This window comes from Misgurnus anguillicaudatus, chromosome 18 (genome assembly GCF_027580225.2).
Source record: "Misgurnus anguillicaudatus chromosome 18, ASM2758022v2, whole genome shotgun sequence".
Lineage (NCBI taxonomy): Eukaryota > Metazoa > Chordata > Actinopteri > Cypriniformes > Cobitidae > Misgurnus > Misgurnus anguillicaudatus.
This window is the reverse complement of record NC_073354.2, coordinates 39343794-39355655: the sequence shown is the minus strand read 5'-3', so window position 1 is coordinate 39355655 and position 11862 is coordinate 39343794. Positions and strand designations below refer to the sequence as shown.

The window sequence follows — 11862 nt, the reverse complement described above, 5'->3', positions numbered from 1 at the left end:
ATTGTGTCTTGGTTTTTAATACCAGGACATTTAGATTTATGCATTTAGCAGATGCTTTTATCCAAAGCGACTTAAAAATATTAGGAACAGTGAAGTGATTTGACCTAGGGAGGCAAAAGTGTTTATACAAGATACAAGATTTCTATATTTCGAAACAAGTTTTTTTTATAAAATATAGAAGAGATAGAAATGTGGTCAATATTTATTTCAAGTATTTTTGGGAGATGTGATTTAGTGCCTTTTTGTGAAGGTAACACAAGGCGCCACATAATCTGCCCTGATCACTAATTGGTCAGTTTTAAACAATCGGTCGATGTCTGATGGTGGGAATATTTGCTTTTATCTGCCGATACAGATTATGGGACGATATATCGATGTATGAGATTTTGGCAAAAATACCACGGTTTCGCGGTATTGCTATTGCAACACTACATTTTTAAACAGGACACAAGCATGTATGCTGGGTGAAAATAAAGCCTTTAAATGATAATTTTCTTTGAATTTTTTTATTGTAAATGACATGACTTAATTTTGTGTTAACCCAGCTCATACCTTGCAACGGTATGACAGAAAATGTTAGTGGTTTTGAAACCTTGACTGTTTAAAACCTCAGTATACCTTAAAACCGGTAACCGGCCCATGCTTAATCCCTAGTATTCAGGTGTGCAAAACATTTCAGCATTGCATTATTCATTCAGTTTCTTTGCAAATCACATATTTGGTAACTGATGAATTGTGAATATCTCAGTCTTTCACCACAAAATGAGAAGAAAATGTATTTTGCATAGACGATTACGTTTTTCCCCATCATTGTATTTTTTTGAAGACACCCTTATAATTCAATACCAACAAATCCACTTCGTTTTTATACAAACAACAGTATTACAATGAACCACAATGATGTATTTTTGTAAAAGTACTTTATCGTATATAATTTTTTTGCATTTCAATAATGAAAATTTAGGGTGTTTTGTTTTTTACTGAAAAATATCCAACGTATGATTCATTGGTTGTATTAGTCAAGTTTTGCAATACTGTGTTGATATCCTTAAAGGGACACAACTTTTCTTGAAAATATGCTCATTTTCCAGCTTCCCTAGAGTGAAACATTTGAGTTTTACCATTTTGGAATCCATTCAGTTGATTTCCGGATCTGGCTGTATCACTTTTAGCATTGTGTAGCACAATTCATTGAATCTGATTGGGTGATTCTCACGAAACCATTGAAACACCACGGCACTAATGATTTTAGCTTTAAAATGTGTAATATAGTAACATTAAAAAGCATCAGAATTAACACAATACTGTGTTCTACCTTGCACAATGTGTGATTTCAACATAAGAATTTATAATTGTAAATTTTATCTCATTTTCTGCTGAAATTCTCATTACCGCAATGTGTCCGGCTGTGTTTGAACATGCGTTATGTTGTAATTTAATCAAATTAACACAAAAATATTAAGAAAAAAAATAAATGGATGTTTTGCTAGACTACTTTAGATGACAGAAAAAATATTTACTGAATATTCATGTATAATAATAATGAAGAAAAATGAGGAAAATGATGTGTCCATGCCTGATGTTCTCATCCTCCGCAACACTTTTTGAGAACAGTTTAAGCACACATACAGAATTTTAATAAAGTTTGATTTTGAGTGACCAAGCACATGGACCAGTTACTTCAAGATGACTACCAAGATAATTTTTTTACAGTTAATTTGAAATATTGTCTTGTCAGAATGCTTACACGACATTTTGATTATCATTACCGCAACAGATGCTTATTAAATGTTAATTTAATTAATAAAAGCATAATACTTTGATTTTAAATGCATGTGCAGAATCTCCAAATTATGTTCTTTCAGGTTTGTCATGTCATTTTGAAAATATGTCAGTGTTGATGTTTTCTGACTGTTGCGGTAATGAGATTTTTTAGGACTAATTTTTTTTAATTATGTTACAAAAAGTGTTAAATGATAAGTAATAGTTTTTAAATTAATGTTCCCATTTACTCCAGACTTTGTTTTTCAATGTCTGGTGGGAAAAAAAGTAAATGTAAGCAATTTTTACATTTTCATGCTTGACATTTTTAAAATCAAGTTTTCGTGAGAATCACCTGATTAGACCATTAACATTGCGCTCAAAAATAACAAAAACACTTCTTAGTTCTTAGTACACGATGTAACTACAGAAGAGTCAAGTTTTAAATAGGAAAAATATCGAAACTCTTTGGTTATTTTTTAGCGCGATGCTAATGGTCTAATCAGATTCAATCAATTATGCTAAGCTATGCTAAAAGTGGTACCGCCAGACCCGGAGATCGGCCGAATGGACTCCAAAACCGCAACACTCAACTGTTTGGGGAGCTGGAAAATAAGCCTGTCTTCCAAAAAGTGAAGTGTCCCTATAAAGTCGCTATGTAACTTAAATGAAAAACAACAATTTTTGTTTTTTTACAAATGATTTATCTGTGAGCTTCATTATTTTTTTTTATTCATGTGCCCTCATAATCTTTAATCAAAAACACAAATCTCTTCCCCTCCTCGAAACTCTCTCTCTCTACTTCCGATCATATGGTATGGCAGGTGGGCGTGGTCCAGAAAAAGATCACAGCGATTAGCGAATAGCAACATCAAACGATCCGATCAGTTTCCGATAGACAAATTTAAGTCCATTCCTAACTTTATTCATTTCAAAAGCCGTTTCACTCGGAATACGTCACCACGAGAAAAATAAGACCGCTTCTTCAGTTTCATGGCGACTTTAACGAAAATCTGTATTTAAAAATAAAACCAGCATTCAGTGTACATTTATAACAGTTCATTGTCAGATCAACATCATCCAAAATCAAGAATGAGCCTCAATATCCTGCTTTCATTCCCATATGCTTTAATCTTTTCTCTTGAGAGGTTGAGTAGCGTTACAATGTAGATTTTAGCTCTTAAGAGGAGTGAGAACTCCCACCAGTCTCACCTGTAAAGAGAAATAAAGATTTCAAGTCAAACTGGGCCTTTAAGCTGTGAACAATACTGGATATCAAATTCCTCTTTTCACAAAGAAACACGAGATGTAGCCTAAGATACTGGACTTGATACTGTAACCCAAAGATCGTGTTTAAATTGTGCAACATGAAGCAAGAGTTCATAGTAACTACTGTACCACCCAAATACAGCCGCCTGCTTTTCCTGTTTCATCACCCATTTACTCTATGTGATTATGACACAGGATGAGTTATGTTTGCAAAACAGTTATCTTGCCTTCAGATTGCTGCAGAGGGGCCACAAACTTCCGTCTCAGCGAGGAGAGCACCTGTTCAGGTATGCGATCGGACACCGACTCCAGATAACTCAACACGTACCGGTCAGCATCCGTCAGGACAAACCGATGCCCAAACACTGCAGAAGAAAGAGAGAAATACAACACAATGAGTGCATTAACCCTCAAATTGTCCTCGTTTCCTGTTTACAGTATTAGCACTTGGAGTCTATATGACCCCAAAATTGAAAGCATAATTGTAAGAAAAATATGTAATATTTTCAATAATACAAATAATTTATCTTTTTTTTGTTAACTTTTCATACAATGAAGCTGTTAGTGATTTGAAGTACTTTTGAACCCATTTAACAAAAAAAATCCTCAACTGCACCATACCTGCATGTAAAACATAAATTTTTTTAAAATGAAAAAATCACTTAAATTATTATCTAAATTTACATTAAATTATTTCTGGATATTGATCTAGGTGTTAGGTGTAGAATTACACCTTTTGCTTGTTACTGTGGGTTCACACCATCCACGTTTGAGGCGTCAAATTCTCGTCTAGTTTGCCGCTTCAACATTTTGAGTTTACTCCCTTTATTTGCGCGGTCATGGAAGGGGCTTCTGCGACTCCGCTCACTTCCTGTAATCACGTCACTCGTAGAGCAAGTCTCTGATTGGTTAACGCGTTGCGTTTTTCCGCCAAAGTTCAACATTTTCAACTCGCGCGTTTGCCGTGGCAACACTCAATTCGCGCCATTAGCGCAAACTAGACGCGCGAATGAGGCAGAATCGCATGTACCGCGCCGCGTTTAACGTTTCATTCGGGCCGCGAGACCTCCAGATGCGCGTCAACACGTCTTCACATTGACTTAACATTGAAATCACTCGCGCTTGACGCCTCTACTGTGGCTGGTTTGAACACAACATAAAGTCCCATTTAAGAAAGAAATAGCTTTGACCAGCAGAGGGCCATAAAAAGCCATTCATTTTACTGGATATAGGCAACTGCTCACATAACTACTTTAGTGATACATTTTGTGAATTTTTGTATATATAAACCTTAGAAAGGACATTAAAAATAAATATTATTTCAAATAGTAGAATTTTTTGTAGTTTTTGATGCATTTCGAAATTTTGTCTGTTTTTACAAAATGCCACAGGTGTGTGTGTGTGTGTCTGTGTGTTACTTTTAAACGTAATGCATTACAATATTAAGTTACTCCCAAAAATAGAAAGTAATGCTTAAGTTACTTTTTAGTTACTTTTGCATAACTTTTTCTTGGCTAAGGCTTGATCTCTTTTAGGCCTTGCAGGTGTTTTTTATGACTGAAAAGTTCTGCATATTTCATCACAAAAATGTCGAGCTTTGGCCTGCCATCTCAGTTTCTGACTGTTTCCACACAGGCATGTACTCATAGAGTGCATAATGTGACTACGTTTAGTTTAATTCAGTACATCATTTTTTTTATCGAATTAATTAAACTAAAAAAATATTTTTTGAAAAAGGAAATTAAATATTAATGTGTACATTTAAAGTCACAAAATGTTATATCTCTGAAATGATGGGAACCACTTTGTTTAACTAATGAAATGTTGATTGGGGTCATACCGACCACAAGGATCAATTGAGGGTTAAAGCAAATAAAGCAAATGATCTCTAAACGATACCTTCTACGACGGCTCCAATAAAGAAGTCTGCAGGTCCGTAGTGTTCTGGCTTCTCCGTGGTGCTTCCTGGTTTGGGAACACGAGTCTTCTCTAGGAATTTTCCTCCGATGATGCCGGAATTCCGTGTGGATTTTTCAAAGATGCTGATCATGTCGTTGGACAGGTAGTATGAGAGAATGAAGCGTCGCCCCTCGTCTAGAGGATTCTGGGAATCCTGATGGAGAAATACTGTCACTAGGCTGTTTGTGTAATTGTATCAGCGGGTAAATTGGACAGATGGATCTCACCAGCCGTGCGGCGTAACGCAGAACTTTGTGGTCGTTCTCCAGTAGTTTGATTACATCTTTCTTGGGAGGTTCAGGAATGAGGGACAGACAGTTCTGTAACGAATCCTCCAGGGAACCAAAGCCATTATACGGAGGAATTACCTGCAACTGATAGTTTCAATATTTTAATAATTTGATACTCATTGTCATGGATAACAAGGTGTTACAGGCCATAACAATTTTTATACAAAGCATCTTGTATACAGTAGCTGAAAATCATGGTTTTATGTTGTCCAAATTACAGTTGGTAACAGTGTTGACTAGGAAATCAATAGACAAATGCATATAATAATAGTATTTCTAAAAAATAAATAAATCTGTGTAATGTTAAAGAAAAAAAAAACATCTGACCCTCCTGGTGTCCTGCTGCGTTGTCGTGTCTGGAGTGACCGGTTTAAGCTGAATTTCGGGGTGATTCTGCTGGTAATACTTTCGGGTGAAATCATCGCAGTCACAGAGCAGAAAGCGTCTTCCCATCAGTGTGACCTCCTCTCCGACCCGGAGGTCTACGGGAGAGAAATACTCCTGCACGTCATGCGGGGAAACTTCCAGAACACAGGTGGGAAACGGCTCTGAGGAACACAGAGATAGAAAGACATTAAACAATAACATGCATGGAGTCAGACATCCTGTTACAAGACGAGAAACGATCAGAGATAAAAGAAACATTGTTTATGTACATAGTGACTTCTTCAGAGCTGTCACTCAAGTGCATTGTGGGAAAACTATTCACACCATCCCATCATGAATGCAAAACATATTAATCATCAAAACAACACAATCTGTCTTTGTATTGAATCTATTGACTCTTGGTGTTCTGTATGTCTTACCACAGATTGGCTTGATGTATTTGGGAATCTTCTGTCTGTGGAGCAGAACTGGAAACGGATCACGGCCGCTGTTGGGCTGATGATGTTCGCAGATCTCCACCGAATCATCTACCAGATAATAATGAAGAGTTACGGGTCTTTTGTCTCCGTAGAGAGAGTCTGAATCGTCCCATAGAGCGAAGAACCGCAGCACCTGCACATATACAGAAAGAGAGAGAAAACAGCAGAACATCATGTATTCATTAATGTATATGATCAGATAAACATACAGGTATGTGTGTGAGCTTTTACCTGTCGATCTTTGGTGAGAAAGCGCTCGAGCTGGTGATTATGTTCATAGGGTGTGATATGAGCATCTTGTGCGTGAGCACGCCGGGTGATGTAGGGATCACTGGGAATGAATTCTGGCTCATTCAGGACGATTCCCTGACTCTCCATGAACTCCTTTACACACACAGTCAAACCAAAGAAATAAAAAGGTGAGATTATACAGTGCTTGCCAAATGTATTAGACCAGCAATCATTGTAAGGTTTGTGCCAGTTTCCCTGAAGTTAAACCACCAATATTGATAATAGTTGATGACCAAAGTCATTTGTTTATGTTTTTGTAAAGGTTAATCTAGCCGTATGTGTAAGATCTTCAGTCACAGTAGTATTTTTATTGTCAAAATATAATTCTTTTTGTTATCCACAAGTTTTTGGAATTGAATGTTCTACAAAAAAGCAGAAAAAATAGTAAAGCACTTCATAAAGAAGCAGCACAGATTGTTGTCAGATTTTATTTTGGATTTGAAATACAGAGACTTCTGTATGGAAACGTATTTCCTAGGTGTATTTCTATTTCTCATAAAAATAACTTGGTATCTCATAATAATTTCATAGTATGTCATAATGACTTAGTATCTCACATCTCATAATGATGACTTAGTATCTCATAATGATGACTTATTATCTCATAATGATGACTTAGTATCTCAAAATAATGACTTATTATCTCATAATAATGACTTAGTATCTCAAAATAATGATTTACTATCTCATAATGATGACTTAGTATCTCATAATGATGACTTAGTATCTCATAATGATGACTTAGTATCTCATAATGATGACTTAGTATCTCATAATAATGACTTAGTATCTCATAATAATGACTTACTATCTCATAATGATGACTTAGTATCTCAAAATAATGACTTATTATCTCATAATGATGACTTATTATCTCATAATGATGACTTAGTATCTCATAATGATGACTTAGTATCTCAAAATAATGACTTACTATCTCATAATAATGACTTAGTATCTTAAAATAATGACTTACTATCTCATAATAATGACTTAGTATCTCAAAATAATGATTTACTATCTCATAATGATGACTTAGTATCTCATAAGGATGACTTAGTATCTCAAAATAATGACTTACTATCTCATAATGATGACTTAGTATCTCATAATGATGACTTAGTATCTCACTTAGTATCTCATAATGATGACTTAGTATCTCACTTAGTATCTCATAATGATGACTTAGTATCACATAATAATGACTTATCTCATAATAATGACCTAGTATAATCATAATAATGACAGTATCTCATAATGATGACTTAAGATCTCATAATATAAGTATGAGATACTAGAATTAGGACCTTGTATCTCATAATAAAGTCAAAATATCGATTTAGTAACTCATAATAATGAGAAACTTCAAAATACAGTTGAAATAATTACCTAGTTTCTCATTTTTCTGAGATACTAAGTCATTATTATGAGAAAGTTTTTCATTATTGTGAAAGACTAAGTCATAATAATGATGTATGTCATTATTATGACTTAAAAAACTACAAATTTTAACCAAAATAGGCGTCTTTCCCCATTCATACATTACTGAAAATGGCTGCTCAGGGATGTAACAAACATGGGTGCTAATAAACTGACTTTTCCTAAGTGGGCCTGTGTTCCAAACCGATGTGTGTTTGTGTGTGTATACCTGTGTAAAGGTATCACAGTGTGTTATCCTGTACATGGTTCCAAACACACTCATGTCCATGGAGAGGTTGAGATCTTTCCAGTGATAAAGTTCTCCGTGCTGGTTTTTGGTCAGTCTCTGACGTTTGATCAGTTTTCCTTGTGGAATTCCGGAGTTTTCTACTTGAGGCTCAATGACGCACATGCTGTCGTCCTCCAGATAATAATAAATAATCACCGGACGAATGCGGAAGCTCTCATCCGGGGAGTGTAACACTTCCTGATGGAAGTAACCGTAGAAACGCAGCACCTGAAGGGTAAAAGTGAGAAGTGGGCAACTGTGAGGTCCATAATACCTGGGAAAATCTATCCGACCGATCTCAATGGCAGATGATCAGTTTATATTTGCAATGTGGTCTGCCTATATATATAGACAAGCCCAAAGCTATCAGAGACGGTGTCTTCACAAAGTCTATTCATTGTACAGAAAGAGTTAGAGAGGGTCTCTACCCATGCAAATGAAATAAAACTAGATGAAAATAAAATCACAACCTATTGAAGTTTGCAGGGCCTGATCACTGAAGGACATGCTTACTTTTGATCATAAGACAGATGGATAGAGAGACAGATCAATCTCTTTACCTTCTTGTCATATGCAGCATGTGCTGGTATAAAGTTAAGCGGTGGGTGTCTGGTTGTGTCGGCTCCGTAAGTCAGGTTGGTGATGTCACTGATCAGCTGATTCTGTTCACTGTGACTGATGTTGAGTGACACCAGCGGCTCCTGACCGATCCCACCTATGGGTCTACGGGGCACAGCGTAACCGTTCTTATAATCCAAAGTTTGAGCTCTGTGAAAAGCAGATTTCTAAACAGCACACAAAAGTGATGGGTAACATTATAACATTAACATAACATAAATGAAATATCCCTGCTAAAGAAAACTAATTATAAACAAATTATTAAAATAAACAATTGTGACATCGTCAGCTGTTTGATGGTATGTCAATAAACCGTTTAAGATGTGTTTTGAGTCTTAAATGTTTGAGTCTTAAATGTTTGGTGATCTATTGATTCCTATTCGCCAAATAACAACACATAACCAGTGGAAACCCACAGAGACCAACTATAGTAAAAAAACAAACAAACATTATAACCATTAAATTCATTGGGATTTCTGACGTTTTCCATTGTTTATTCAGGAGGAAAATATTTAAATAATATTATTTAAAAATGAATATGCAATTATATAAAAAATCATATAAAACCAGCATATTTAAAATAAAATTATATCTAATAAAAAACATTTACTTCAAAACATTAAACCTTCAAAGCTAAACAAAGTTTGTAAGACCACAGGGAATTGTTTTTAACAAAATGCACATCCCATGTAAAAATACTATAGTATACTTGAGAAAGTATACTGTAGTATACTAGGAATTAATACTGTAGTATACTGTACCATGTAAAAACACTGTAGTTGTAACAGTCCTGTCTTGTGTTTCCCCTGTCCATGTCTCCCACCCCGAAGTCCTATCGTTGTCCGCCATGTCTGTAGTCTCTTGAAGCTCCTTTAATAAATGCTGCATCTGGATTCGCTGCCTCTATCTCACCATCATTACAGAAAAGAACTACAAAAAACTACAGACATGGCAAAGACAACGACAAGACTTCAAAATAAGAGACATGGACAGGGGAAACAGGACAAGACAGGACTGTTATAGTAGTATACAATGAAAAAATAATGTAGTATACTGTGAATTAATACTGTAGTATACTATGAATAAACACTGTAGTATAGGCCTACTATGAATTAATACTGCAATATACTGCGAAAGTATGCTGTAGTATACTTTTTGCTGTAGTATACTAATGAATTAATACCCGCAAGACATCTGTGTGTGTGTGTGTGTGTGTGTGTGTGTGTGTGTGTGTGTGTGTGTGTGTGTGTGCGTGTGCGTGTGCGTGTGCGTGTGCGTGTGTGTGTGTGTGCAAGCATGTATGCGCAAATACCATAGCATACAACAAACCAACACCGCAACACACAGCGAAAAATACCGGAGCATACCACGGACCAATATCGCGATATACTGTGGAGAATAACGCCATATACTATATATTTAGGGTGACCATGCATGCCATTCTTCCCGGACGCGTCCTGACCAGGATTTCGGCGCGTCTTCTGGAAGTCCTATTTGTTGACCGCATACGCCATTCAGTTAAACATAAAACATACAATCATAGTTTCATTTCTACCTTAAAATGTAACGGTTGCTTTTCTGTAAAAGTAATAATAATCCTTTATGACGTATGCGGTCGACAAATACGACTTCCAAAAACGCACCCGAAATCCTGGCCAGGACGCGTCCGGGAAGAATGGCACATATAGTCACCCTCATATATTAATACTGTAGTATACAATGAAAAAATACTGTAATATACGATGAATTAATAGCGCAATATACCATGGGGAAAAACACTGTAGTATACGTAAGGAATAATTGACGACGAGCCATTGAATTATAAGAAAATAATGCACACCCAAGGTGCAATGCTTTGCGTCGTGCCGTTACTTACGTGCTGTCAATTATTCCTCTTATACCACGGTTACAACAAACATTGCTCTGGTGGCTATTTTTAAGAAATTTGACAAGTTAGGTGTGCAGTTATCAAAAAATAATGCATACCCACAGAACATTTCTTAACCAATCAGAATACAGAATTCAACAGAGCCGTGGTATAATATGAATTAATACCACAAATACACCTGTGTGTGTGTGTGTGTGTGTGTGTGTGTGTGTGTGTGTGTGTGTGTGTGTGTGTGTGTGTGTGTGTGTGTGTGTGTGTGTGTGTGTGTGTGTGTGTGTGTGTGTGTGTGCGTAAATACAGAAGCACACTACAAACCAATACCACAATTCACAGTTGTAATACTGAAGTATACAATGAAAAATACTATAGTATACTATGAATTAATACGGTAGTATACAATGAAAAAAAATACTGTAGTATACTATGAAAAAATACTGCAGTATACATTGAAACAAAAATACTGTATACTATGAATTGATACAGCAATATTCCATGAATTAATAATGTAGCATACAATAAAAAATACTGTAGTATACTATGAAGTAATACTGTAGTATACAATTAAAAATACTATAGTATACTATGAATTAATACGGTAGTATACAATGAAATCAAATACTGTAGTATACTATGAATTGATACTGCAATATTCCATGAATTAATACTGTAGTATACAATGAAAAAAATACTGTAGTATACTATGAAATAATACTGTAGTACACAATGAAAAACATAATTTAGTATACTTTAGCATTAACTACAATAATTAGTAAACTGTAGTAGAATTCCTAGACACTAAGATTTTTTTAAAACCTTACCTTTGTAAAAATTACTATTTTTAATTATTTATACTTCAGCATATTATAGTCAGTCTGAAAACTAGTATAAGTTCTTCAGTATACTAATTTACTACAGTTCACTATAATAACTATAAAAGTATACTGTAGTGTTTTTAAATGGGATTGTTAAAAAATAAGCCAAGTATTGAAATAAAGTACTTAGCAGAACATCTCACCGTTAAATCCCTAAATGTGTTGCCCGGTAGGAAGGGCAGCCCGTGTCCGGTATTCACAGACATTACGATTAATTAATAAAGTTTTAAGTAGGCCTAATAAAAAAACGATAAAGACTTGCTCTCGTGAGACTTCTGTACTTCCCAGTGGAGTATTTAAATCCGTCTCCGTGGACACCACTAAACACGGTGGGTCTCCA

At 35.4% G+C, this 11862-nt stretch overlaps 1 protein-coding gene across 2 annotated transcripts; it reads right to left on the bottom strand.

Annotated features, from left to right (window-relative positions):
• Nucleotides 1-2866: 2866 nt before the first annotated feature.
• On the bottom strand, nt 2867-11849 carry efhc1 (EF-hand domain (C-terminal) containing 1). 2 transcript variants are annotated; one of them, XM_055186233.2, is made up of 10 exons: nt 11666-11849; nt 8705-8929; nt 8085-8372; nt 6377-6529; nt 6086-6278; nt 5607-5827; nt 5217-5363; nt 4930-5134; nt 3258-3395; nt 2867-2973 (listed from the first exon to the last, which is right to left on the bottom strand). In XM_055186233.2, exons 1-10 carry the CDS (start codon nt 11726-11728, stop codon nt 2942-2944), a joined length of 1665 nt encoding a protein of 554 aa, XP_055042208.2. In that variant the 5' UTR covers nt 11729-11849; the 3' UTR covers nt 2867-2941. The 2 variants fall into 2 exon arrangements, with proteins under 2 accessions (XP_055042208.2, XP_055042207.2); XM_055186232.2 differs by having other exon boundaries at nt 4930-5143; nt 11666-11848.
• Between the last annotated feature and the right edge of the window lie 13 nt (nt 11850-11862).

Coding starts and splice junctions, on each gene's coding strand:
- efhc1 (XM_055186232.2), bottom strand. CDS start 11,728: ATGTCTGTGAATACCGGACACGGGCTGCCCTTCCTACCGGGCAACACA. Junction 5,828..6,085: donor ATACATCAAGCCAATCTGTG/GTAAGACATACA, acceptor TGTGTTCCTCAG/AGCCGTTTCCCACCTGTGTT. Junction 2,974..3,257: donor CCCTCTGCAGCAATCTGAAG/GCAAGATAACTG, acceptor TTCTCTTTACAG/GTGAGACTGGTGGGAGTTCT.